At 49.5% G+C, this 25094-nt stretch overlaps 1 protein-coding gene across 4 annotated transcripts in view; it reads left to right on the top strand.

The window, feature by feature from the left end:
- Positions 1-25094, top strand: part of KIAA0100 (KIAA0100 ortholog) — a 294167-nt gene that overhangs the window by 138900 nt on the left and 130173 nt on the right. For 3 of the 4 annotated variants that reach the window (XM_029611003.1, XM_029611004.1, XM_029611005.1), the window contains exons 21-22: positions 21786-21976; positions 22313-22412. In XM_029611003.1, the coding sequence (XP_029466863.1) occupies positions 21786-21976; positions 22313-22412 (291 nt within the window). Of the gene's footprint in view, positions 1-21673; positions 21977-22312; positions 22413-25094 lie in introns of those variants that run through there. The other variant, XM_029611006.1, reaches the window with a different exon arrangement.

The following is a 25094-nucleotide window of genomic DNA, read 5'->3' as shown; positions in this document are numbered from 1 at the left end:
CTGTAGCTGCGAAATCTACACCAGCTTTCAGGGAGGAACTGGACGGTTTCATCCGCCAGGCAGTGCTAGATGCTCGCCGAGACTTACAGCCATCGATGTCTGCCCCCACACAGACACTGGAGCCATCGATATTTACACTATTGCTAACCCGATTGGATACACTCATCGATGCCCTTCCGACACAACCCGGGCCACCGATGCCAAAGCAACCCGTAAAGTCTCTGTAAGCCCCAATTCCCATTCCGGGGTCCACAGAAGACGAAATACGGACTCCAGTCACCTTTCAACACCGATTCCACCGATGCTGGAACAGATGCCTGGTCCATCAGGGCTCTCAGGACCAAGAGGCCCACGTTTCCCCTTGATGCCTTGAGTGCCGCCGAAATCCAAATCGGTGCCACCGTATTTCCCATCGAGCCATCGAAGGATCCATTGGTGCCAACACGTCCTACAGTACCAACCTTCTTCCCTCCCTCAGGATCTCGACTAGAGACCCTTTCTGATACATGGGAAGATATTGGCACTGACACATCCACGGAGGACATCTTATCAGAACCATCTCCTCCGGAAGAAAGGAGAAAATCACCCCCAGAAGACCTCTCCTTTGCTAATTTTGTAAGGGAGATGTCCGAGACAATCCCCTTTGACCTGATTACAGAGGAGGACACATGCCATAAAACATTGGAAGTTCTCCAATTTGTTGATGCTCCGAAAGAAGTTATGGCTATCCCTGTCCACAAAGTGCTAGTGGATCTCCAGCATCGTCTATGGGAGCATCCTTGTACTGTCCAGCCAGTGAATAAGAGGACTGATGCAACTTATCTGGTCCAACATATTCCTGGATTCCAAAAGCCACAGCTACCCCATCAGTCGGTGGTAGTTGAGTCTGCACAGAAGAAGGCCAGAAAACTGCGCCCTCACTCTTCAACACCTCCTGGCAAAGACCAAAAATTCCTTGATATTTAGTGTCGCAAGATGTTTCAGGGCTCTATGCTAGTGTCACGCATAGCTGCATACTAACTTTACATGACACAGTATCAAAGGAATCTCTGGAAGCAGGTTCAGGGAATAACCGACTCTCTTCCCCAACAACAGCAAGATAGTCTCAATGCCATACTACAGAAAGGTCTTGAGGTTGGGATACATGAGGTTCGTGCTGCTTACGACTCCTTTGAAACAGCTTCTCGCTTGTTGGCTACGGGCATCAGTGCCAGGAGGTGGGCCTGGCTGAAAGTATCTGACTTGAGACCTGAAGTCCAAGGCAAACTTGCTGATTTGCCATGTACCGGTGAAAACCTATTCAGAGACAAGATACAAGACGCAGTGGCTCAACTAAAAGACCATAATGAGACCCTGCGGCAATTATCCTCAGTTACAACCGAGGCCCCTTCCTCTGCAAGAAGATCCACAAGAAGGGACCCTAGAAAACCATTTTATCGCCCCCCTACATCTCGTGTGAGGCCAACCAGGCCGTCTCAGAGAGCACATCCTCGACAGCCCAAGACATCCAAGCTTCAGCCACCACCTCAAACAGGACAAGCCTCTGGATTTTGAAACCTATCCCAAGAACAGCAGCCACTCCACAAATCCAGATCCAGATTTGCAAGTAGGAGGTCGAATTCACCACTTCATAACCAACTGGCTCAACATTACCACAGACTATCCATCATATATCCATCATAACCCAGGGCTACCATCTAAACTTCCTCATGGTACCCCCGGATTCACCACCCAATCCACTGTGGATGCAAAAAGATCACATGACCCTTTTTAGAGTTAGAACTGTCCACCCTTCTGGGAGCCAGGATTGTGGAACCCGTTCCCCACTATTTTCTCATTCCAAAGAAATCAGGCGGCCTCCGCCCCATCTTAGACCTCCGCAATCTCAACAAATTTCTACGAAAAGAAAAATTCAGGATGGTATCCTTGGGCACCATGCTTCCCCTTCTGCAAAATAGAGATTGGCTCTGTTCTCTGGATCTTCAAGACGCTTATGCTCAAATTCCAATATTCCCACATCACCGCAAATACCTGCATTTCCTAGTGGGAGATCAACACTTTCAGTACCGGGTTCTGCCTTTCGGACTTGCCTCGGCACCCCGTGCATTTACAAAGTGCCTAGCAATTGCTGCGGCCCATCTATGCAAGAAAAGCATACATGTCTTTCCTTACCTAGACGACTGGCTCATCAAGAGCCAATCCAAGCAAGGAGCTCTTGACGCTCTCAAGCTCACTATCAATCTGCTACACTCGTTGGGATTTCTCATCAACTACCAAAAATCCTACCTGACTCCATCTCACCCTCCTGACTTTCATCGGAGCAGATTTGGATACCACAGTGGCAAAGGCCTTCCTGCCCAACGACCGCGTAGACACACTTTCCAAGCTATCTGCATCTCTGCGCACAAAACACACAGCTTCAGCCCATCAATTCCTAAAGTTGCAGGGCCACATGGCTTCCACGGTCCATGTCAATCCTATGGCCAGACTGGCCATGAGAATAACTCGATGGACTTTGAAATCTCAGTGGCTCCAAGCCACTCAACCTCTGTCATCCCTCTGTCATCCCAGATTTACATAACCCATCAGCTACGTCAATCACTTCTCTGGTGGACAAACAAAGCCAACTTGTTAACAGGTCTACACTTCCAGCAACCAGTTACACAAGTGACCTTAACCACGGACACCTCCAACTTGGGTTGGGGAGCTCATGTGAACAATCTTCAAACTCAAGGTACTTGGACGAGACTCGAAGCAACATTTCAGATCAACTTCCTAGAGCTTTGAGCTATACGTTATGCCCTATATGTGTTCAAGGACTGCCTTTCACACAAGACTGTTCTCATACAAATGGACAACACAGTTGCAATGTGGTACTTGAACAAACAGGACGGGACAGGCTCTTATCTTCTCTGCCAAGATGCTGCGCAGAACTAGTCCTGGGCCCTTGCACACTCCATGCATCTATGGGCCACTTATCTAGGAGGCATACATAACTTACTAGTAGATCGCTTCAGTCGACAGTTCCATCCCTTGAGTGGTCTCTGGATCCTGTGGTAACGAACAGAATCTTCTAGCACTGGGGTCAACCAACAATCGAGCTCTTTGCATCCGAACTGAATCACAAAGTGAATAGATTCTGCTCCCTGCAGAGCAACAGGAACAGGAACAGCATCCGAACTGAATCACAAAGTGAATAGATTCTGCTCCCTGCAGAGCAACAGGAACAGCAACAGGAACACAGGACTCCTATACGCGTATTCCCTGATACCACTGATAACCAAAACTCTCGTGAAACTACAAGACAAAGGGTCAGTGATACTCATAGCTCCGTATTGGCCTCGACAAGTATGGTTTCCCATGCTTCTCGACCTCTCGATCAGAGAACCCATTCGCCTGGGCACAGCGCCCACTCTCATAACTCAGAACCATGTTACGCCATCCAAACCTATCCCTCACAGCCTTGATGTTGAAAGCTTGATCCTGCAACCACTCAACCTTTCAACCAATGTCTCTCAAGTGCTTGTAGCTTCACGAAAGCCTTCCACACGAAAATCCTATCGTTCTAAGTGGAATAGGTTTACCATAGGTGCACGCAAAAAGGTATCAACCCTTTTTCCTGCCCCACTTCATCTATATTAGACTACCTCTGTCACCTTTCAGACTCTGGTCTCCAGACTTCTTCGGTGAGGCAACACCTGAGTGCCATCTCAGTGTACCACAAAGCAGTTGGGGATGCCCCGATAACAGTGCAACCCCTTGTGAATAGGTTTATGAGGGGCCTACTACATCTCAAGCCCTCTCTATGGCCACCAGTCACTGAGTGGGAACTAAATGTAGTACTTAGAAGGCTCATGCGCTCCCCGTTTGAGCCTGTGCACTCCTGCGATGTTAAATTTCGTACATGGAAAGTTCTTTTCCTAGTAGCCATTACATCTGCTTGAAGGGTTAGTGAGTTACAAGCACTTGTCACGTACTCACCCTATACAAGGTTACTTCGTACTCACCCTAAATTCCTTCCCAAGGTGGTTACTGACTTCCACTTGAATCAGTCTATAGTCTTGCCCACATTTTTCCCAAGGCCCCACTCTCACCAGGGCGCGAGAGGGTTTTACACACCTTGGACTGTAAACGTGCACTTGCATTTTACCTAGACTGCATTGCAGTCCATAGGAAATCCACCCAACTCTTTGTTTCTTTCGATAAAAACAAACCAGGAGTTGCAGTGGGCAAACAAACTCTCTCCAATTGGCTAGCAGACTGTATTGAATTCTGCAATGACAAAGCAGGCCTTCCTCTCCAGGGACGAGTGAAGGCGCACTCAGTAAGAGCCATGGCAATGCCAGTAGCACACTATCGTTCAGTATCGATTGCTGACATCTGCAAAGCTGCAACATGGAGCTCTCTCCACACATTTGCAGCACATTACTGCCTGGACAAGGAAGGACATCAAGACTCTGTCTTTGGCCAGTCTGTCTTGAAGAACTTATTTCCAGTGTAATCCCAACTCCTTCCACATCCATGTGCTGTGATTTTCAGGCTGCCTCATTTTTCCCAACAGTACACCAGTTGTTGTGCCTGTTGCACAAGTTGTAAGCTGTTGGTCCAAAACAAATGAGTCAGCCTGTAGCTTGCTAATCACCCGCATGTGAGGACTACCATCCTGCTTGTCCTGGGAGAAAGCAGAGTTGCTTACCTGTAGCAGGTGTTCTCCCAGGATAGCAGGATGTAGCCCTCACGAAACCCACCCGCATCCCGCGGAATTGGGTCCAAAACATTTTATTTTATTTTTTGCTCGCACCTTTTGCTACAAACGAGACTGAAGGGAGACCCTACAGGGGTTATGGCATGCTGGGCATGCTCAGTGTGCCAGTCAAAGTTCTAGAAACTTTGACAGGTTTTCCATGATGGGGCTCCTTCCAATGACATCACCCACATGAGGACTACATCCTGCTGTCCTGGGAGAACACCTGTTACAGGTAAGCAACTCTGCTGTCATCTGCGGTCCCTCAGTATTTCTCTGACTCCAGCAGATGGTAGATGTGTAAAACCTGCAATCTGAATAGAGAAAAAATAGACTAAAAGACAAAATTTCCTTGCATGTAGCCAGATGGACTCAGGACCAATGGGTTATGTGCTCCCCTGCTAGCAGATGGAGACAGAGTCAGATTTCAAAGCTGACGTCACCCTAGGTATACCCCTGCAGTGACCTCAGCCAATAGGTATCTCTCCGTCTCCTAGCAGATATGGACTGTGTCTCCCTATCGGGAACACAATACTCCTTAGAATTGGAAAATTTACCTTTATACTGGAGAAATATCGAGCCCCGCTCTCCTGCGGTGATACCTAATGGTCCCGCCTCCAGTTGAGAATTCCTGAGGTGATTTCCAAGATCCCTCAGAGGTGAGCCTTGGTCCTGTAGCTGGTTCTCGGCAGGACTTGCTGCTGAAGCAGCGGAAAGGCAGCGGGTGCAGGAAGCCAAGCACGGTGGTGATGGCCTATACCCTCTCCCCCCGCAGCTGGAAACAGTTTTTGGACTCAGCCGGTAAGCACTGAACTCAGGTAAGCAAGGAAGAACTCCTCTGATCCAGAGATGAGGAAGGGCTTCGGTAAGTCTTTGCTCTGGTCTCCTTGCTTGGCAAGCTGACGACGTTTCTGACCCCACCGTGGCAAGGGAAAGGGGGTTTTCGAGCAGGTTGAGTGGCCCTCCGATGGGCATGGCCCTGCTCCAGTTTCGGTGGGCACTCCACTTGGTAGGCGCCATCTTGCACACGGTTTTGTGTGGCACCATCTTCCCCCAACCTCCGTCGGTATGCGCAGAACAGGCCGGCCTTGTTGTGTGCTTACTCTGCGCATAGGTGCGCGCTTAGTGGCCATTGCGCGCTGAGGTACGCGTTTCCCAGGGTACCTAACATGCCTGTGCGCCTAATGCGCCTGGAGGTACACGCCTTCCTGTGCGCCTTTCGCGCCCGGAGGGGAGCACGGTCCTCTGTGCCTAACGCGTCCCTTGTTGCTAAATTGAGCTGGGCAGCTCTTTTCAGTGCTAGGAGTAGGACTTTGCAGTGAGGCTGCTTTTAGAGCAGTAAAGTTGAAAAAAAAAATAAACTGCAGCAGCGCAGGAGCAGGTAGCAATGACAGCCTAAGTCAGCTCCTCCCCCTCCCCCCCGCGTGTGGTTTCGGAGGTCTTTTTGTCGGTTTTTTGAAGTTTTTTCTATTTTTTGCTTTCCCTGCTTGATCGGGCTGCCAGCGACGCGATGGTGAGGGGGGTGGTTTGCCGTGCATGTGGAGCGACTCCCGCGCGGCTGAATCGCTGCGGTCTGTGTTCAGCGTGCGTTTCGGGGGGGAGGGTCCCTCAGAGCTCCCTGTCCTGCCAAACGGAGGAAAGTTATTTCTTCTCTTCCTCCTGCAGCTCTGAGCGGTTCAGTCCGCATGCAGCTGCCCAGCGTGGTAACCGCGGGAACGGTGGCCATTTTAGATCCCTGGGCGGTCGGGCCCACGTTCTTGGGGTCTGAGGAGGATTTTCCTCCGGTTCTTTCCCCGGTTCATCCATGTCCTATTGGGGGACAAGGTTCCTGGGGGGGGGTCCCCTTTTCAGCGAATGTGGACAGCGTACGGGCTCCAGCTCCATTCTCGCCGGAATTTGTGCTTCTTATGCACAAGGCTTTTTTGGCACAGCATGAGGGTGTTGATCCCAGTGGGGGTGCCAGTACCCCTTTCTTTGCTCCCGGAGGCTGGTTTATCTCCGGGCAGGTTGCTGCCCGACTCTGGCTTGGGTCAGGGCAAGCAAGGGGCCTCGCAAGTGGCTCCTACGACCACCAGAGTACTGCGCTTGCCTACTGTGGCGCCACAGGGAAATGCCTCCGGCCTAGGGGAATTGCTTTCCAGTAAACGGGAGGCAGACCCGATGCAGTAGACACCAGCCAAAGTGATGATCTCGATCCTGGGCCTTTGGCGGAGGTGGATGACCCCAAAATCCTATGGTTGTTCCGCAGGGAGGAATTGGCGCCTCTTTCCCCAAGTTCTGGAGGAGCTGAGTCTCCAGCCTCCACCTGATGACCCTCGCAAGGATGGTGCAGATCCAGTTTTGGAGGGCACGTGGTGCCCTCCTTCTGGGTTCCCGTATCATGAGTCCATTAAAAGGTTGGTGGATCAGGAATGGAATAATCCGGATGCAGGCTTGAAAGTCGGTAGGGCCATGGCCAAGCTTTATACCTTGCCAGAACAGGCCCTGGAATTGTTTGCGCTCCCTAAGGTGGACGCCGTGGTATCCGCCGTCACAAAGAAGACGACCATTCCGGTTGCGGGGGCGACAGCTCTGAAGGATATTCAGGATCGCAAGCTGGAGATTCATCTCAAAAGGATTTTTGAGGTCTCGGCTTTGATTCTCCACGCAGCTATTTGTTCCAGCCTCATGCAGTGGACATGCTTAATGCTGGGTACAGTATTCCCAGGAGGATCCGACGCTTGGGGGTTCGCAAGGGGCTCAGGCAGACCAGTTGGAAGCAGCCATTGCGTTTGTGGCAGATGCATTGTATGATGTGGTGCGGACGTCTTCCTACATTATGGGGGCTGTGGTTTCCGCAAGGCGCCTCCTCTGACTTCGTAACTGGTCTGCAGATGTTTCATCTAAGGCCCAGCTGGCATCTTTACCGTTCAAGGGTCAGCTCTTATTTGGCAAGGAGTTGGATCAGATCGTGAAGCAATTAAGAGATACTAAGGTGCTTCGCTTACCGGAGAACAAGCCTCGGGGCAGACGGAGTTTTCCCCCACAGCTGCATTTTTGGGACACTCGGAGGTTTTGGCAACCACACATCGCGTCGGCGACACAGAGGTCCTTTTCATATTGAGGTCAGTCCTGGGGGCAGTCCTTTCGAAGAGGGCATCGGCCCTTCAGGGCCCCCAGCAATACCGGCTCCTCCTGTCCAAAATCGGCGCAATGTTAGAGAGGCCAGCCCACTCCGCCGGCGTGGTTTTACGAGGAGTGGGCCGAAATCACCCAGGATCAGTGGGTAGTCAGTGTGAAAAGGGACAGTTACACTTTAGAATTTGCTTGGCCCGTCCACAACCTTTTCCTAATCTCCCCCTGCGGCTTGCTGCAGAAGCGCAGGGCGGTGCGGGAGAATTTGCACAGGTTGCAGCGCTTGGGGGCCGTGGTTCCAGTGCCTCCGGGACGAACTTCAATCGGGTCTGTATTCGATTTACTTTGTGGTTCCGAAGAAGGGAGGGAGCCTTTCGCCCCATTCTCGATTTGAAACGGGTAAACGCAGCGTTGAAAGTTCCCCATTTTCAGATGGAAATGTTGCAGTCTGTGATAGCAGCGGTACACACCCAGGAGTTCCTGGCATCATTAGATTTGACAGAAGCATATCTCCACATTCCCATTTCCCGGGACCATCAAAGCTACCTGAGGTTTATGGTCTTGGCGTAGCACTTTCAGTTTCAAGCGCTCCTGTTTGGATTGGCCATGGCGCCTCGTACCTTTACCAAGGTTATGTTGGTCGTTGCGGCGGTATTACAGCGGCAGGGTGTCCTCGACCATCCTTATCTAGACGATTGGCTCATTTGGGCGAAGTCGGAGATCAGTTGTACAGTAGTGCAAGTGGTACTTCAGACCTTGCGGTTGTTAGGCTGGGTGGTGAATTTTACCAAGAACCACCTAGTTCCGAACTCTGGAGTATCTGGGAGCATTTTTCGACACAAGCCAAGGCAGAGTCTTTCTAATGGAAGAGAGAGAGCGCAAGCTACAATCTCAGATTCAGCGCTTGGTGCAGTTACGAGTCCCCAGAGCTTGGTTTGTGTTGCAGGTCCTTGGTTCCATGACTTCCACATTGGATCTGGTGCTGTGGGCCTTTGCTCATATGCGTCCCCTTCAGAGGGCTTTTCTGACCCAGTGGAGTCCATTGTCGGGGAAGTATCACCAGCCTGTTCCTCTGCCTCCTTCGACCAGGAACATTCTGTCTTGGTGGCTGCACACACCCAACCTTATGCGGGGGGTAGCCTTGGAGGTTCCGGATTGGGTGATTCTGACTACGGATGCAAGTCTCTCTGGCTGGGGGGCAGTTTGTCAATCAAGCGGCTCAGGTCTATCAATCGCTTGGAAGCCGAGGCGGTGCGTTTGGCTTTGCTTGCCTTTCAGCCTTTAGTTCAGGGGCGTTCAGTGCAAGTTCTCTCGGACAAAGCAATGGTGGTAGTCTGTATCAACAGACAAGGAGGCAGCAAGAGCCATGCGGTGTTTCTGGAAGTTCAGGAGTTGATCCATTGAGCAGAACAGCACTTAGTCCAAATATTGGTGTCTCATATCACTGGAGTCGAGAATGTACAAGCAGATTATCTCAGTCGCACACTTCTTGATCCGGGAGAATGGGAGTTGTCAGACAGGGCGATGCAACTCATTTGCGCGAAATGGGGATGCCCTCAGGTCTACATGATGGCAACGCGCCACAATGCGAAGGCTCCTCAGTTTTTCAGCAGATGCAGGGAATACGGTGCAGAGAGCGTAGATGCTCTGGTCCTTCCCTGGCCGTGGGGAGTTCTTCTATATGTTTTCCCTCCTTGGCCCCTGGTGGGAAATATCTTGCAGCAGATAGAGAGGCATCCAGGGGAGGTTGTGCTAGTGTCTCCTGAGTGGCCGCGCTGTTCATGGTTCGCCGATCTGATAAACCTTGCGGTCGAGGGTCCATCTTTCTTGCCTCCTGCAACAGGGCCCCATATTTTCCGACCAGGGAGATCGCTTTTGTCTAGCGGCTTGGCTTTTGTGAGGAGGCATTTAAGGTCAAGTGGGTACCCGGAACTGGTGGTTACTACCCTCCTCCAATCTAGATGGAAGTCCATCTCATTGTCTTACTTCCGAGTCTTGAAAGTATTCGAATCCTGGTGTGTGGCTAAGGGGGTTCAGGCTTTGCGAGCTTCAGTGTGTCATGTTTTATCTTTCCTGCAGGACAGTCTGGTCAAGGGCCTTGCTTTCAGTTCTCTTAGAGTTCACGTGGTAGCTTTGAATGTTTGATGGGAAAGCTGGATGGTTACCGCTTGTCCTCTCATCCTGATGTGATCCGGTTTATTCGAGGAGTCAAGAATTTACATCCACCGGTGAGGAGAGTTTGTCCTCCTTGGAACCTCAATCTGGCACTTCAGGGTTTTTGTGAGGTTCCGTTTGAACCTATCCGCAGGGCTACTCTTAAAGATTTAACTTTAAAGGTTGTTTTCTGGTAGCCATTTGCTCTGCGAGGTGAATTTCGGAGTTACAAGCTTTGTCATGTCGAGATCCTTTTCTTAAAATATCAGACAGGGGTGTATCTTTAAGGACGGTACCATCTTTTCTCCCAAAAGTGGTGTCCACCTTCCACGTTAATCAGTCTGAGCTGCCGGCTTTTCCGGATTTGGCAGCCTCTGAGTCTAATGCTTGTGAGCTTCGGCTACTGGACGTTCATAGAGCGTTACTTCTCTATCTTACAGTCACGAATGGTTTTAGACGGTCTGATCATCTTTTTGTTTTGTGGAGCGGTCCGAAGAAGGGGTCTCAAGCTTCCAAAACTACCATTGCCAGATGGCTTAAGGAAGCTATTGGCTCCGCTTACATTCTCAAGGGTAAGCCAGTGCAGTGCCGGAAGGCTTGAGGGCTCATTCCACCCGATCTCAGGCAACCTCTTGGGCAGAGGCTCACTTGGTATCACCACAAGAGATTTGTAGAGTGGCAACTTGGAAGTCTCTGCATACTTTTGCAAGACATTATCGGCTGGATGTGGTGGATTTGGAATCTCGGTCTTTTGGCAAAAGCGTATTACGAGCGGGACTCTCCAGGTCCCACCCTATTTAGGAAGCTTTGGTACATCCCAGGAGTCTGGACTGATCTGGGTACATACAGGGAAAGGAAAATGTGGTTCTTACCTGATAATTTTCATTCCTGTAGTACCACGGCCCGCCCCAGTATTAAGGCGGGTGGAGAGTCGTCCACTCAACTGTTGTAAATTACAGACCTCAGAAGTTTTTTCTCAAGTTTATATTCAAATGTTTTTTTATGGTGTTTTTGCATTTAGTTTTGGTACAGATCAATACTGAGGAACTGCAGGTGGCATCCATGTATATAAAGCAGTGTCAGTTTTACTTTCTCTGTCTCCACCTTCTGGCATGGATGAATAAACCCAGGAGTCTGGACTGATCCATGGTACTACAGGAACGAAAATTATCAGGTAAGAACTAAATTTTCTTATGCATAACTGTGCGCTCCACAGGGCGCTCAACTGTGCGCATAACTGTGCGCAGGTATCCGCGCACTCCTGATGCCTTACTTACATGGATCAGGACAGAACTGTGCGTGCATGAGCTCAGTCACTATCCGGCTGAACATACAAGCGATAGGAGCCATGGCTCCGGCAGTTAAGAAGCACAAGTGCCAATCTCTTTGTGCCGCCTGCCATATTAGGGCCACACAGTCTGACCTTGAATCAGTCCTGTGTCAGCATTGTGAGGAGTCCCGGGAGGGGCTGGACTCTCAGAGCTTCTCCAGTTCGGCCACGACCTCCGGTAGCGCCCCGGACCTAAGCAATCCCGGGCCTGCGTCGTCCCCTGGAGAAGGCAATTCATTGGCCCCTACCCCAGTTCTTCCTGCGCTTTTTATTTATTTATTTTTATATACAGACATTCAATCTGACATTACATCAGTTTACAGTGAAACTGGCATTAAGAGGACATAGCTCTCTTATTATATCTTACAGTATAACTTAGCATCTACATTAACTGGAGTAATGAAATGTTAACATTGTTTGCTACTAAGAACATAATCAATGAGAAACAAAGGTGCAAGGGGGGACCTAGTCTTCAGGAACTTTCATATAGTATAACTTAGCATCAATATTAACTGGATTAACGAATCGTTAACATTGGGCTAGGTATGGACCTGGCTACTTTTTCTTGGCTGGAATACTTTCAGGGCCTTCAAGCCTTTGTTCAGGTGCAGTCGGCTGCTGCCCCTACCCAGTCAGAGCCCTAGCTGGGAGGGCCTCGTCCCCCCAGTCCTACCAGCATACCTTGGGACATGCCTTGTCTCACCAAGGACATCTCGGACAAGAGCCCTGACACCATGGACAACGATGGGGATACAGACTCATTAGAGGATGGGGAAATCCCGCCCGGCCTGGAACCTTACTAGACAATGCTAAGGTTCTTCCACAGAGATGAATTGCTGTCCCTAGTCTCCCAGACCCTGAAGACTCTGTAACCAAAAAGGAACCCCATCTCTATGGAAATCCTCTTACTATTTCCCAGTGCTGGAAGCCATCCAGGAGTTGATTGACCTGGAGTGGGACATCCTGGAAGCCAGTTTTAAAGGAGGTCGAGCCTTGGAGGCCCTGTACCCACTGGATCCGGCGACCAAGAAATGCCTGTGCTTCCCAAAAGTGGACGCCCTGGTCTGTGCTGTCTCGAAGAGGACAACTATCCCAGTACAGGGAGGAGTGGCCTTGAAGGATGTACACAACAGGAGGTTGGAGTCCATCCTAAGCAAGCCTTTGATGCGACAGCAATGACACTGCAGATCACCTCCTGTTGTGCCCTGGTGGTGCGTTCATGTCTGCTTCTCTCTCGAGAGAGAGAGAGAGAGGCTGATAGTTCTGGGGTTCCTACCAGAGAGGTGATGGAACCCACTGCAACCTTCTTTGCAGATGCAAGTTCTGACCTAGTGTGCACCGGCCAGAGGAGTAGCCTCAGTAGTGGCGGCCAGAAGACAGCTATGGTGGACGCGACTTCTAAAGCTTGCCAGTAAGCGGGGAGAATCTCCGGTGCCTCAGCTACCGAAAGATAGGAAGAAATAGTCACAGGGCCCATCACCCAGAAGGAGTCGGGCTAGGGGCTCCCAGCGCTTCCGGACACACAGAAACCTGCTGTTCTAGACATCTCGATTTTCGGGAAGGTCCCAGCCCTTTCAGAACAGACAACCAAAATGAGAAACTGGCTTGGGTTCTGGTTCGACCCAAACTGTACAGCTGGTCTGACCCATCCATGGGATGAGGAGATATAGGGGGCTGGCTATCCCTCTTCTATCAGAGGTGGGTCGAGATCATGTCAGACAATTGGGTTCTGGACATCATATGAAAAGGATACACCCTATAGAATTTCGCAGCATCCCTCGGGATACATTCATGATATCGCCATCCACTTCCAGCACAAAAGACTGGCAGTGGAATCTACGCTAGTAAGGCTCCTCAGTTTGAGGGCTATAACCCTGGTGCCCACACGCCAGGAAAATACGGTGCGTTATTCCATCTATTTCATCGTACCCAAGAAGGGAGGAGTCATTTCGCCCCATCCTGGACCTCAAGAGCATCAACAGTCAACTGCGGATAACCCACTTCTGCATGGAAACTCTTTGCTCCGTCATAATGGCCGTTCAGCCGGGAGAGTTCTTAACATCCCTTGACCTCTCAGAGGCCTACATATCCCAATCCGTCAAGACCACCAGCGTTTTCTGCGCTTTGCGGTACTTGGCCGCCATTATCAGTTCCCCCCAAATGTTCTCCAAAATTATGGTGGTCATAGCGATAGCACTAAGGAAAGAAGGGATCCTGGTACACCCTTACTTAGACGACTGACTGATCTGGGTGAAATCATTGGAAGAGAGACTCCAGGCGACCAGCAGGGTCATGTCCCTACTCCAGGAACTCGGTTGAGTCGTGAACATAGACGAGCAGTCTCAAGCCTTGGAATACCTGGGAGTCTGGTTCGACACCAAACGAGACTGTCTTCCTCCCTTCCTCTAGGATAAGGAAGCTGATGCGGCAAGTGCATTGATTGGCGAACACAATATGCCTAAGGGTGTAGAGCTGTCTCCAGGTCCTCGGCCTGATAGAGTCAACACTGGAAGTAGTGCTGTGGGCGAGGGCACACATGAGACCACTCCAACACTCCCTACTGTCACATTGGAACCCATTATCTCAAGACTACTCGATTTGCCTCCACCTACCGATGGAAGTATGTTCTCAGCTCCAGTGGTGGCATCAGGAAGTTAACCTAAGCAAAGGGGTAAGCCTGTCCCCACCGACCTGGCTAGTCATCACGACAGACGCAAGCCTCCGAGGGTGGGAAGCCCACTATCGGGAATTGACAACACAGGGCCGATGAACCAAGGAAGAGGCGTGCTGGAACATAAACCACCTAGAGGCTAGAGCGGTCAGATTGGCTTGTCTACACTTCAGCCACAGGCTCCGGAGTCAAGCAGTCTGTGTGATGTTGGACAACACGACAATGGTAGCTTCTATCAACCGCCAGGGAAGAACCAAAACCACCAAGTGTCTTTGAATATAGACCCCCTTATGGAGTGGATGGAGCTAAATCTGCAAGGGATTTCAGCCTCCCGCATAGCAGGACAAGACGACATCAGGGCACACTTCCTCAGCAGGGAGAGTCTGGATCCAGGAGAATGGACGTTGTCGGCTAGAGCCTTCCAGCTCCTAGTAGATCGCTGGAGCATTCCATCCATCGACCTGTTGGCCACATCTCTCAATATGAAGGTTCCCAGATTCTTCAGTTGCAGAAGAGATCAACACTCCCAAGGAATTGACGCCCTGGTTCAGACCTGGCCAGAGGGAGGGCCTTCTCTCATAGCCTCTGCTGGGCAAGGTCATCCGCAAGATCGAACGACACAGAGGACTAGTCCTCCTGGTGGCCCCGGACTGGCCCAAATGCCTATGGTATGCGGATTTGCGGAGGCTTCTGTTGCATAGCCCCCTACTCCAACAAGGCCCGATCCTCCATGAGGACCCAACTCAATTTTGTTTTACGGTCTGGCCCTTGAGAGGGCTCGTCTGAAGAAGCATGGATACTTGGCAGGCGTAATCTCCACCTTGCTCCCCTCATGGAAATTTTCGACATCCCTGGCATACATGAGCATTTGGAGAATTTTCGAGGCCTGGTGTGATGAACATGGGGTGCCCCTTCAGATGACCAAGATCCCCATGATACTGGAATTCTTACAGGACGGTCTAAACAGAGGGCTATCCCTCAACTACTTGAATGTTCAGGTTGCGGCTCTCTCCTGTTTCAGAGGCGAGGTGAACAGAGCCTGCTTAGCTAAGCATCCGGACTTGACCTGTTTTTTGAAAGGGGTTAAACACTTCTGACTGCCCTTAAGATGGCCGATTCCCCCTATGGAACCTTAACTTTGTATTGGACTTCCTGGCAGGGACTTCGTTCCGGCCGCTGAGAGTCTCTGTCCCTACGCCTACTAAAGCTGACGACTATATTTTTGGTGGCGATATGCTCTGCTCATAGCATCTCTAAACTACAGGCTCTGTCATGTTGGGAGCCATTCCTCCGGCTGACTCCAGGGACGTTGCAGCTTCGCACCATCCCTTTCTTTTTACCAAAGGTAGTCTCTGAATTCCTCCTGAACCAGTCCATTTCCTTACCGTCCCTAGATAGATGCAAGGACTTGGAAGACTACTGCCTCCTACGCCTCTTAAATGTTGGCAGGCTGTTGATACGGCCTGGTATACTGAAATTGAAAGGTGAAAAGGATCAGTGGGTGGAGACAGATGAAGAAATGGCAGAATTATTAAATGAATACTTCAGTTCTGTGTTCACTAAAGAAGACCCTGGAGAAGGACCATCGCTAGTTAACAAGAAAATAGAGGGGAATGGAGTAGATGTAACTCCATTTACAGTAGAGAATGTATGGGAAGAGCTGGGGAAACTGAAAGTGGACAAAGCCATGGGGCCTGATGAAGTTCATCCCAGGATACTGAGGGAGCTCAGAGATGTGCTGGCAGGTCCGCTGTGTGACCTGTTCAATAGATCCCTAGAAACGGGAGTGGTGCCGAATGATTGGAGAAGAGCAGTGGTGATCCCGCTCCACAAGAGTGGAAACAGAGAGGAGGCTGAAAACTACAGACCGGTTAGCCTCACCTCAGTGGTAGGAAAAGTAATGGAGTCGCTATTAAAAGAAGGAATAGTGAACTATCTACAGTCGGAAGAATTGCTGGACCAGAGGCAGCATGGATTCACCAGAGGAAGATCCTGTCAGACAAATCTGATTGACTTTTTTGACTGGGTAACTAATGAATTGGATCAAGGAAGATCACTCGATGTCATCTACTTGGACCTTCAGCAAAGCTTTTGATACGGTCTTGCTCAGGAGACTGGTGAATAAAATAAGAAGCTTAGGAGTGAGTGCCAAGGTGGTGGCCTGGATTGCAAACTGGTTGACGGACAGAAGACAATGTGAGATGGTAAATGGAACTTACTCTGAAGAGAGAGCGGTGTTGAGCGGAGTGCCGCAGGGGTCAGTGTTGGGAGTGGTCCTGTTCAATATCTTTGTGAGCGACATTGCGGACGGGATAGAAGGTAAGGTTTGTCTTTTTGCGGATGATACTAAGATCTGCAACAGAGTGGACACACCAGAAGGAGTGGAGAGAATGAGACGGGATTTAAGGAAGCTGGAAGAGTGGTCAAAGATATGGTAGCTGAGATTCAATGCCAAAAAGCGCAGAGTCATGCATATGGGGTATGGAAATCTAAATGAACTGTATTCGATGGGGAGAGAAGGGCTGATGTGCACGGAGCAGGAGAGAGACCTTGGGGTGATAGTGTCTAATGATCTGAAGTCGGCGAAACAATGTGACAAGGCAATAGCTAAAGCCAGAAGAATGCTGGGCTGCATAGAGAGAGGAATATTGAGTAAGAAAAGGGAAGTGATTATCCCCTTGTACAGGTCCTTGGTGAGGCCTCACCTGGAGTACTGTGTTCAGTTCTGGAGACCGTATCTCCAAAGAGACAGAGACAAGATGGAGGCAGTCCAGAGAAGGGCGACCAAAAAGGTGGAAGGTCTTCATCGAATGACTTAAGAGGAGAGATTGAAGAATCTAAATATGTACACCCTGGAGTAAAGGAAGAGCAGAGGTGATATGATACAGACTTTCAGATACTTGAAAGGTTTTAATGATCCAAAGACAACGACAAACCTTTTCTGTCAGAAAAAAATCAGCAGAACCAGGAGTCACGATTTGAAGCTCCAGGGAGGAAGTCTCAGAACTAATGTCAGGAAGTATTTCTTCACGGAGAGGGTGGTGGATGCCTGGAATGCCCTTCCGGAGGAAGTGGTGAAGACCAGAACTGTGAAGGACTTCAAAGGGGCGTGGGATAAACACTGGATCCATAAAGTCTCTAGAGGACATGAATGAAGAGTGGGTGGCTCGCGGGAATGAAGGCTACTACCTGGAGATAATACCCTTATTCAAGAGACATACACACGATTAATGCGACTCCAGCATTGCTCTAAGCTTCAACGGCAAGAGGAAATGTGGAAAAAAGGATTTGCATTCACAAAAAGCGGGGAGTAGCTTGCTTGTTACGGCGGTTACTACCCCAAACCAAATAAGCCTGATACTTCACTTTCAATGCATAACCAGCATAGCTCTCTCCTTCAATGGCAGGGGAGAAAGACTGATACTTCGTGCATATCCAGCATAGCTCTCTGCTTCAACGGCAGGGGGAATGAAGAAAAGAAAACAGACAACAACCAACAAGGACTGAATTTCATAGTCTGGGTAAACAAGTAAGCATGGGTGTAGCTTGCTTATTGCGGTGGTTACTACCCCTAACTAATTAAGCTAGATATTTCACTTAGCTGCAGTTCCAACACTGCTCTCTACATTAATGGTGGGGGTGGAAGGGAAATAGAACCAAAAGGTTACTAAGAGCCAAGAGTAACAGATAAGTAAGAGAAAAAAAAAGTGCGAAGCTTGCTGGGCAGACTGGATGGGCCGTTTGTCTTCTTCTGCCGTCATTTCTATGTTTCCATAGAACATACGGAACCAGTGCGCAAAACAGACCGCCTATTTGTCCTTCACGGCGGAAAGAAACAAGGCGAAGCAGCTTTGTGAGCTACCATAGCCTGCTGGATCAAGGAAGTGATCATGGGAGCCTACGTAGAGGCAGGGAAGCCTCTACCCCTTCAGATGAAAACTCACTCCACTAGGACCCAGGCGGTATCCTAGGTGGAAACTAAGCTACTGTCTCCCAGTGACATTTGCCGAACAGTGACGTGGTCCGCCTTGCAAACCTTCTCCAGGTTCTGCTACTTGGACGTCCAAGCCCGAGAGGACGCAGCCTTTGCGAGGGCAGTGTTAACTGGACCGCAGACAGCCTCCCGCCCTATCCGGGAGTAGCTTTTGTACATCCCATTGGTCCTGAATCCAACTGGCTACACGCTAGGAAATGGAGAAATTAAGTACCTGATAATTTCGTTTTCCTTAGTGTAGACAGATGAACAGCATCCCGCTCACGGTTGCCCGCAAATAGTTCCAAGGGAGCGCACATGAACCTCGTCCCCAAGAGACTACAGGTAAGCTATCTCCCTATCCATGGATCGGGGTTTCTACGAATTGGCTGGGATTCAGCGCTTATGTCTGAGTGTGGGTTTCCGGCCTTCACGTTTTTTAATCAAGTCTTAATCGAGTTTCTCAATGCTTAGTCCACAATGGATTTTGAAGAGAATACTGAATGGCTGAGGTTACTGCAGGGGTATACCTAGGGTGACGTCAGCTTTGAAATCTGCTCCATCTCCATCTGCTAGTCGTGGAGCTGGAAAACAAAATTATCAGGTAAGTAATTTCTGGATCCTCCAAAGTGGTTGTGAGGTCCTGGTGGGGCCATCTCCCCTGGTTTGAGGCGGGCAAGCAGGGGGTTGGTGACCCTTCTAATAGCTCGGTCTTGGAGGTTCATGGGGTGGATATCTAGTGGTCCAGATCACTCATCTCCCATGAGACAGTGGTGGAATCTGCTGCAGTTCTGCACTGCAAGCCCAGTGGAGCAGGGAAGTATCCCTTTATATGGCTTGTTGCTAAAGTTTGGGAAAAGGAGTAGAGGCGGATATAGCCAGTGGTCTGGCTGTTTCCTGATCTGCCATGTGGCTTGTACTCCTGGAACCGGAACCTCTGCACCAAAGGAAAGTGTTGGTTTCTTTATTTGTTCTCAGAGAGTAAAAAAAAAAAAGAGAACAAGGAACTAGTTAGAGGAATCTGTGCAGAATCGGGATTCAGAGGGAGCTACCTAAGCAGTTTGGGGAACTTAGTGATGGGGTTTTTCAGCAGCTTCTCTGCCTGCGGAGGAGACAGGGTGTTTGCTCCATGGCTCTGAGGGACTGTTCCCTTGCTAGTCATTGAGATGTTGGTGGTGCCGCGGGTGTAGGGAGGAACAGCATATGCGTGAGGCAAAAGTGGCATGGCATTTGGGGGTCTGAGTCAAGCTAGGCAAATTTCTATATCCTTGATTAGTGTGCAAATGTGGAGGATCTTTACGCCCTGGTCTGCTGTTGACAGAGTGCAGCTCAGCCTGTTCAGGCTATGGTATTGCATATTTTTGGCTTTTTTATAGAAAGGTTCTGGTCAAGGGACTGGCCTTTAACTCTCTGAGAGTCCAGGTAGCGATATTGGGTTTTCGCCGGGGAAAGGTGCAAGGGTATCCTCTGTCTGCACATATGGATGTTATATGGTTCCTTCTGGGAGCTAAGAACTTGCGTCCTCAGGTGCGGAACATTTGTCTGTTTAGGAATCTGAATCTCGTCTTTAGAAGATTGTGTGATTCTCGATTTGAACCACTAAAGAGAGTTCAGTTTGAACCACTAAAGAGAGCTATGGTTAAGGACTTGACTTTTAAAGTGGTTTTCTTGGTGGCTATTTGTTCAGCCTGGAGGATTTTGGAGCTCCAGGCACTATCATGTCTAGATCCCTTCCTACTGATGCCTAAGCTCCTCCACGTGAGGTGTAGAAGAATCCAAAACCAGAAAAGCTGGAAGCTCCACTGTCTAAGATGGCATGCTAAGACTACCTGAGGAGCTTAGGCTTTTAAATGGGAGGCATGCATTATTGAGGTATCTAAAGGTCACTTATGATTTCCGTAGATCAGGTTACTTCTTTATAATGTGGATTGCTCTAAAGAAGGGAAATAAGCCATCTAAGGCTACAATTATGCGGTGGCTGAATGAAGCGATTAAGTCAACTTATATTTCTAAAAGATGCCCGCTGCCGGGGGATTTAGGAGCGCACTTGACGCGTTCTCAGGCGACTTCCTGCGCTGAGTCATATCAGGTGTCTCTGCTTGAAATTTGCTGGGTGGCTTCTGGGAAGTCTTTGCACACTTTTGCTAGGCATTATTGCTTGGATGTCGGGGCTCTGGCTTCCATGTGCTTTGCTGAGAGTGTTCTACAAGCAGAACTCTCAAAGTCCCAGCCCAGTTAAGGAGAGCTTAGGTACATCCCAGGAGTCTGGACTGATCTGGGTATGTACAGGAAAAAGAAAATTAGTTCTTAACTTTTAATTTTCATTCCTGTAGTACCACAGATCAGGCCAGAGGACCTGCCCATTTACTTGGGGGGGGGAGAGAGTCCACAGCACATACTATTGCTTTGTATATAGCGTGGAGTTGTTGGAGGTTTTCAATGTTGATCGCTTATGTTAAATTGGGAAAAGAGTTTTTCATTGACATTTTAGGCAACGTCACCTTCTTCCAGCTCATTGGAGGGGAGGGAGTTTGCTTAGAAGTTTGCTTAGAATTTGATTGATGTTGCTGTCCTCTTGGCTTGGGTACAGGTCAATACTGAGGACTGCAGGTAGCAGAGTAACAGGCCGATACAGTACAGTGCGCTCCGGCGATTGGACGCGCGTTTTCGATGCGCTAGCTTTACCCCTTAATTCAGTAAGGGGTAATAGCGCGTCGAAAACGCGCATCCAACCCCCCGAACCTAATAGCGCCCGCAACATGCAAATGCATGTTGATGGCTCTATTAAGTATTCCCGCTCGATTCAGAAAGCAAAATGTGCAGCCAAGCCGCACATTTTACTTTCAGAAATTAGCGCTTACCAAAAGGTAGACGTTAATTTCTCCGGGTACCCGGAAAGTGCACAGAAAAGCAGTAAAAACTGCTTTTCTGTGCACCCTCCGACTTAATATCATGGCAATATTAAGTCGGAGGTCCTGAAAGTTAAAAAAAAAAATAAAAATTTGAAATCGGCTCGCGGGTTGAAAACCGGACACTCAATTTTGCCGGCAAAATTGAACGTCTCCTGTCAAACCCACTGAGAGCCGCCGCTCCTGTCCAAAAAGAGGCGCTAGGGATGCGCAGGCCCTCATTTGAATACAGAAGTGTGCGCACAGGAGAGCGGGCATTTGCCCGCAGTCCCGTGACTTTTACTGTATCAGTCCGTAAGTTATTTACAGTGTCAGTGAAACTTTCTCTGTCTCTATCTGCTGGTTGAAAGGCAAAACCCAGGAATCTGGATTGATCTGTGGAACCAAAAAGCACGAAGGAAGGCGATCTATAATAGCCGTCAGGATGAAAGAAAAGAAATAGATGCCTGTAGTCTTAAAACAATCCTTTATTGCAGTGGAGACACAAGGGTAGCCCGACTCTGGCCGAGTTTCGCCGTTTCAAAACGGCTGCCTCAGGGGCTTACAATAATCTTCTTGAATTCATTAGTTATATATGGACTAAGAATATAATGTGATCATATAAAGAGCTGTATGATCTCTTATGTTGCGTCTTGAAGCATTCCCGATAGCAGAACTCCACTAGCAAAGGTTTGCATCTATTTGCATCTATTTCTTTTCTTTCATCTTGATCTGTGGAACTACAGGAATGAAAATTAGCAGGCAAGAACCAATTTTCCTTTATTTCCTTTTTCCTTAGAAGCAAAATAAGCAGATTCTGAGGCTCCAGCGTGAGGGTTTCAGTGCCTGTGTATACCCTGCTGTCTGGGTTTCGGTGGGTGGTTGATCTTTGAATGTTATCACTCTCTCAGAGGTCTCTCAGCCACGGATCCTGCTGTACAGCAGCACACTTCGCTGGATGCAAAACTTCTGGGCTACCTGGACCAGTGTGACACGGCCTATATGTCGTGGGAAACTTTTTAACAACTTGAAACCTAGCAAGAAAAAGCTTGGACAACACTACAAGCAGCTTTCATATACTGCACTCTTCCTACAGCTGCAGGTAATCCATCCCTGTCCCTGTTGTCCCCTGTACTCTTCCAATACCTGCAGGTTACACTCCTCTGTAGCTCTCGTCCCCTGCGCTCTTTCTCTTAGCAGCAGGTGATACTCCTCTGCAGCTACTTTACTCTGCTCTTACTGTATCTCTTACTTTAAATGTAAGTTTGGTATGGGGTACACTGCGCACATTTTGTGTAGAAGTCATGTGGATTGTATGTAGAGGCATGCTTGGTGTGGAATGTATTGTGGATTGCTTGCTTGGCATGGAATGGACTGTGCATAGAATCTGTATTTAGAGCTTGATATTCTTATCTCTTGATTTTTGTTTCTCCTCTAGGTTCATTATTGGGCTTCCTTTGCTCAACAAAGAGGTATTCAGGTGGAGTGTAACCAGGGTCACATATTCACCCGAGGGACCCAGAGACTCATTCCTCAGGGTGAGGCCTGCAGAACTCTGTCATGGGATGAAGGGTGATGTGAAATTCCAGTCTGAGTGTAACTGAGCATCAGGATTCCTGCTCCTACTGGGATATACAATGCTCCTTAATGAGGTTTATGTGTTTTCCTAGTGTGTAGCCAGATGGAACCAGGACCAATGGGTTATACGCACCCCAGCTAGCAAATGGAGACTGAGTCAGATTTCAAAGCTGACATCACCTTAGATATACCCCTGCAGTGACCTCAGCTCTTCAGTATCTCTCCATCTCCTAGCAAATGTGGACGTGCTTTCCCTATTGGGATCGCTATACTCTTTAGAAGAAGAAATTTTACCTTTAAATTGGAGAAAGATTGAGCCCACTCTCCTGTGGTGATACCTAAAGGTCCCTCCCCCAGTTGAGAATTCCTGAGGCGATTTCCGAGATCCCTCAGTGGTGTGCCTTGGTCAGTAGCTGGTTCCCGGCGTGGACTTTGCTGCTGAAGCAGTTGAAAGGCAGCGTTTGTAGGAAGCTGAGCTCGCCGGTGACAGTCAGAGCTCTCTCCCCCCGCAGCTGGAGATAGTCTCTGTACGCAGCCGGTAAGCGCTGAGCCCAGGTAAGTAAAGAGAGAAGAGGATTCCTTCTGATTCAGAGACATTGGAGGTGCTTCGGTAAGTCCTCCTCTGGTCGTCTTGCTCAACATGCTGTACTGACGACGTTCCTGATCCCATTGGAGTAAGGGGAACTAGGCTTATGAGCAAGTTGAGCGGCCCCCCCATTGGGCTAAGCCCCGCTTCAGGCTCTGTGGGCACCCCACGTGGTAGGCCGCAGCAGCACTATCTTGCATGCCTCCATTGCCCATCACAGAGCATCGGTACACGCAGTGCGTGTCAGCTTTGCGCAGCTGCTCTGGGTATAACATCGTGCATACATTTGTGTATACACTCGCCCCAACATTACGCGCATCCATACGCACACTCCTTAGGTGCAGAATTTAGGTAACGGGTGCACAAGGTACCTCACCACGAACTATGGAGGTGCTCAAAATCTGTGCGCAAACGATTTCAAGCGCTAGCTGGCTGAGCTTGAAGTTCCCTGTGCGTACCAGGATCAGTCCAGACAGTGGGTTATCTCCCCCTTCCAGGAGATGGAGTCAGAGAGAACTTTGAAGGATGCTTCCTTATAAGGCAGTGCACCCTCTACTAATCCTCAGTATTCTCTTGACTCCAGCAGATGACAGTGGTGGCTTTTGTTCCCCACTGAGATGACTAGAAAGCTATTTTAGGAATTGTCTCTATTTTCCTCATCTTTCCTTTCTTTTGGATGGATCAAGTCTAAAAAAAAAAAAATCTTTAAATTTTGAATTTTCTGAGGGAATTATTTGGAGAGCTTTCCTGTAGCCTCCGCTCCTGTTTTAGTGGGAGCATTCTATAGCTTGCAGGCTTCACAATGCTTACCTGGCCAGATGGGCCAGCTCTAGGAATTTCTGGCAGGACCTCCTCCTCCTAAGGTACCCAGAATGGCTGATTCCACTGAGGTCTTGGGAAGTGCCTAGACCGTGGGTAGTGCCCAAGGGTCAGCGGTCCCGGGACCAGGGGTACCTCCGAACACCTCAAGCGCTCCGAGGGTCCGTTTGGTACACCCCTCTGCGGGAAGGGATCTGTTCCTCAGCAGGACCTGGATCCAGATGAACCTTCAACTACGGCTTAACTGGAAGGGGATGATCCTAGAGTCCTGCGGATCTTCCAGAAGGATGAGCTGGACCCCCTCATTCCACATATCCTACAGGAATTGGACATTGAGGCCCCTCAGGACCCGCCTGAGCCTAATCCACCAGCGAAGAAAAGGGGACCCCCTTCTGGCTGGTTTACGACCGCTGTGTAGGTCCTTTCCTTCCCATCCCACGTTCCTTCAGCTGTTATCCAGGGAATGGGATTCTCCTGAGACCACCCTCAAGGTCGGCAGAGCCATGGATAAGCTATATCCTCTCCCAGATGATTTCCTGGAGCTTCTTAAGGTTCCCAAAGTAGATTCTGCAGTCTCAGCGGTGACGAAAAGAACTACCATTCCAGTAACGGGTGGTGCAGCCTTGCGAGATCTTCAAGATCGAAAGCTGGAAGTTTAACTTAAGAGAGTTTTCGAGGTGTCCGCCCTGGGGGTCTGGGCGGCCATTTGTAGTTCATTCGCTCAGTGTGCAGGCCTCCGCTAGCTTCAACAGCTGCTCAGCTCCCAGGAGTTGCCTCCTGAGGAAGCACTTCAGGCAGACCACCTGGAGGCCGTCATAGCATATGGAGCAGATGCTCTATATGACATTCTGAGAGTATTGGCCAGATCTGTGGTTTCTGCAGTCTCAGCTACACGCTTCCTCTGGTTTCGCAACTGGTCAGCAGATTCTTCTTCCAAGTCACAGCTGGGATCCCTACCCTTCAAGGGCAAGCTACTATTTGGGGAGGATCTGGACCAGATTATCAAGTCCCTCAGAGAGAATAAGGTACACAAACTGCCAGAGGATCGCCCTCGTTCTTCTAGGTCTTTTAATTCCACTAGAAGCCGATTCAGGAATCAATGTCGTTTCCGCCAAGCAAGGACTGCAGCTCCTCGTCAGCAGTCTTCTCAGTCTCTATCCTGGACTCAGTTCTTTCGTGCCCGAAGACAGCCCCGCTCTGGTCCGACCCAGGGGACATCCTCCAAGTCTTCACAATG

Source organism: Rhinatrema bivittatum, chromosome 8, assembly GCF_901001135.1.
Source record: "Rhinatrema bivittatum chromosome 8, aRhiBiv1.1, whole genome shotgun sequence".
Classification (NCBI taxonomy): domain Eukaryota; kingdom Metazoa; phylum Chordata; class Amphibia; order Gymnophiona; family Rhinatrematidae; genus Rhinatrema; species Rhinatrema bivittatum.
Note: the sequence above shows the minus strand (reverse complement) of the source record. Positions and strands in the feature narration are given on the sequence as shown.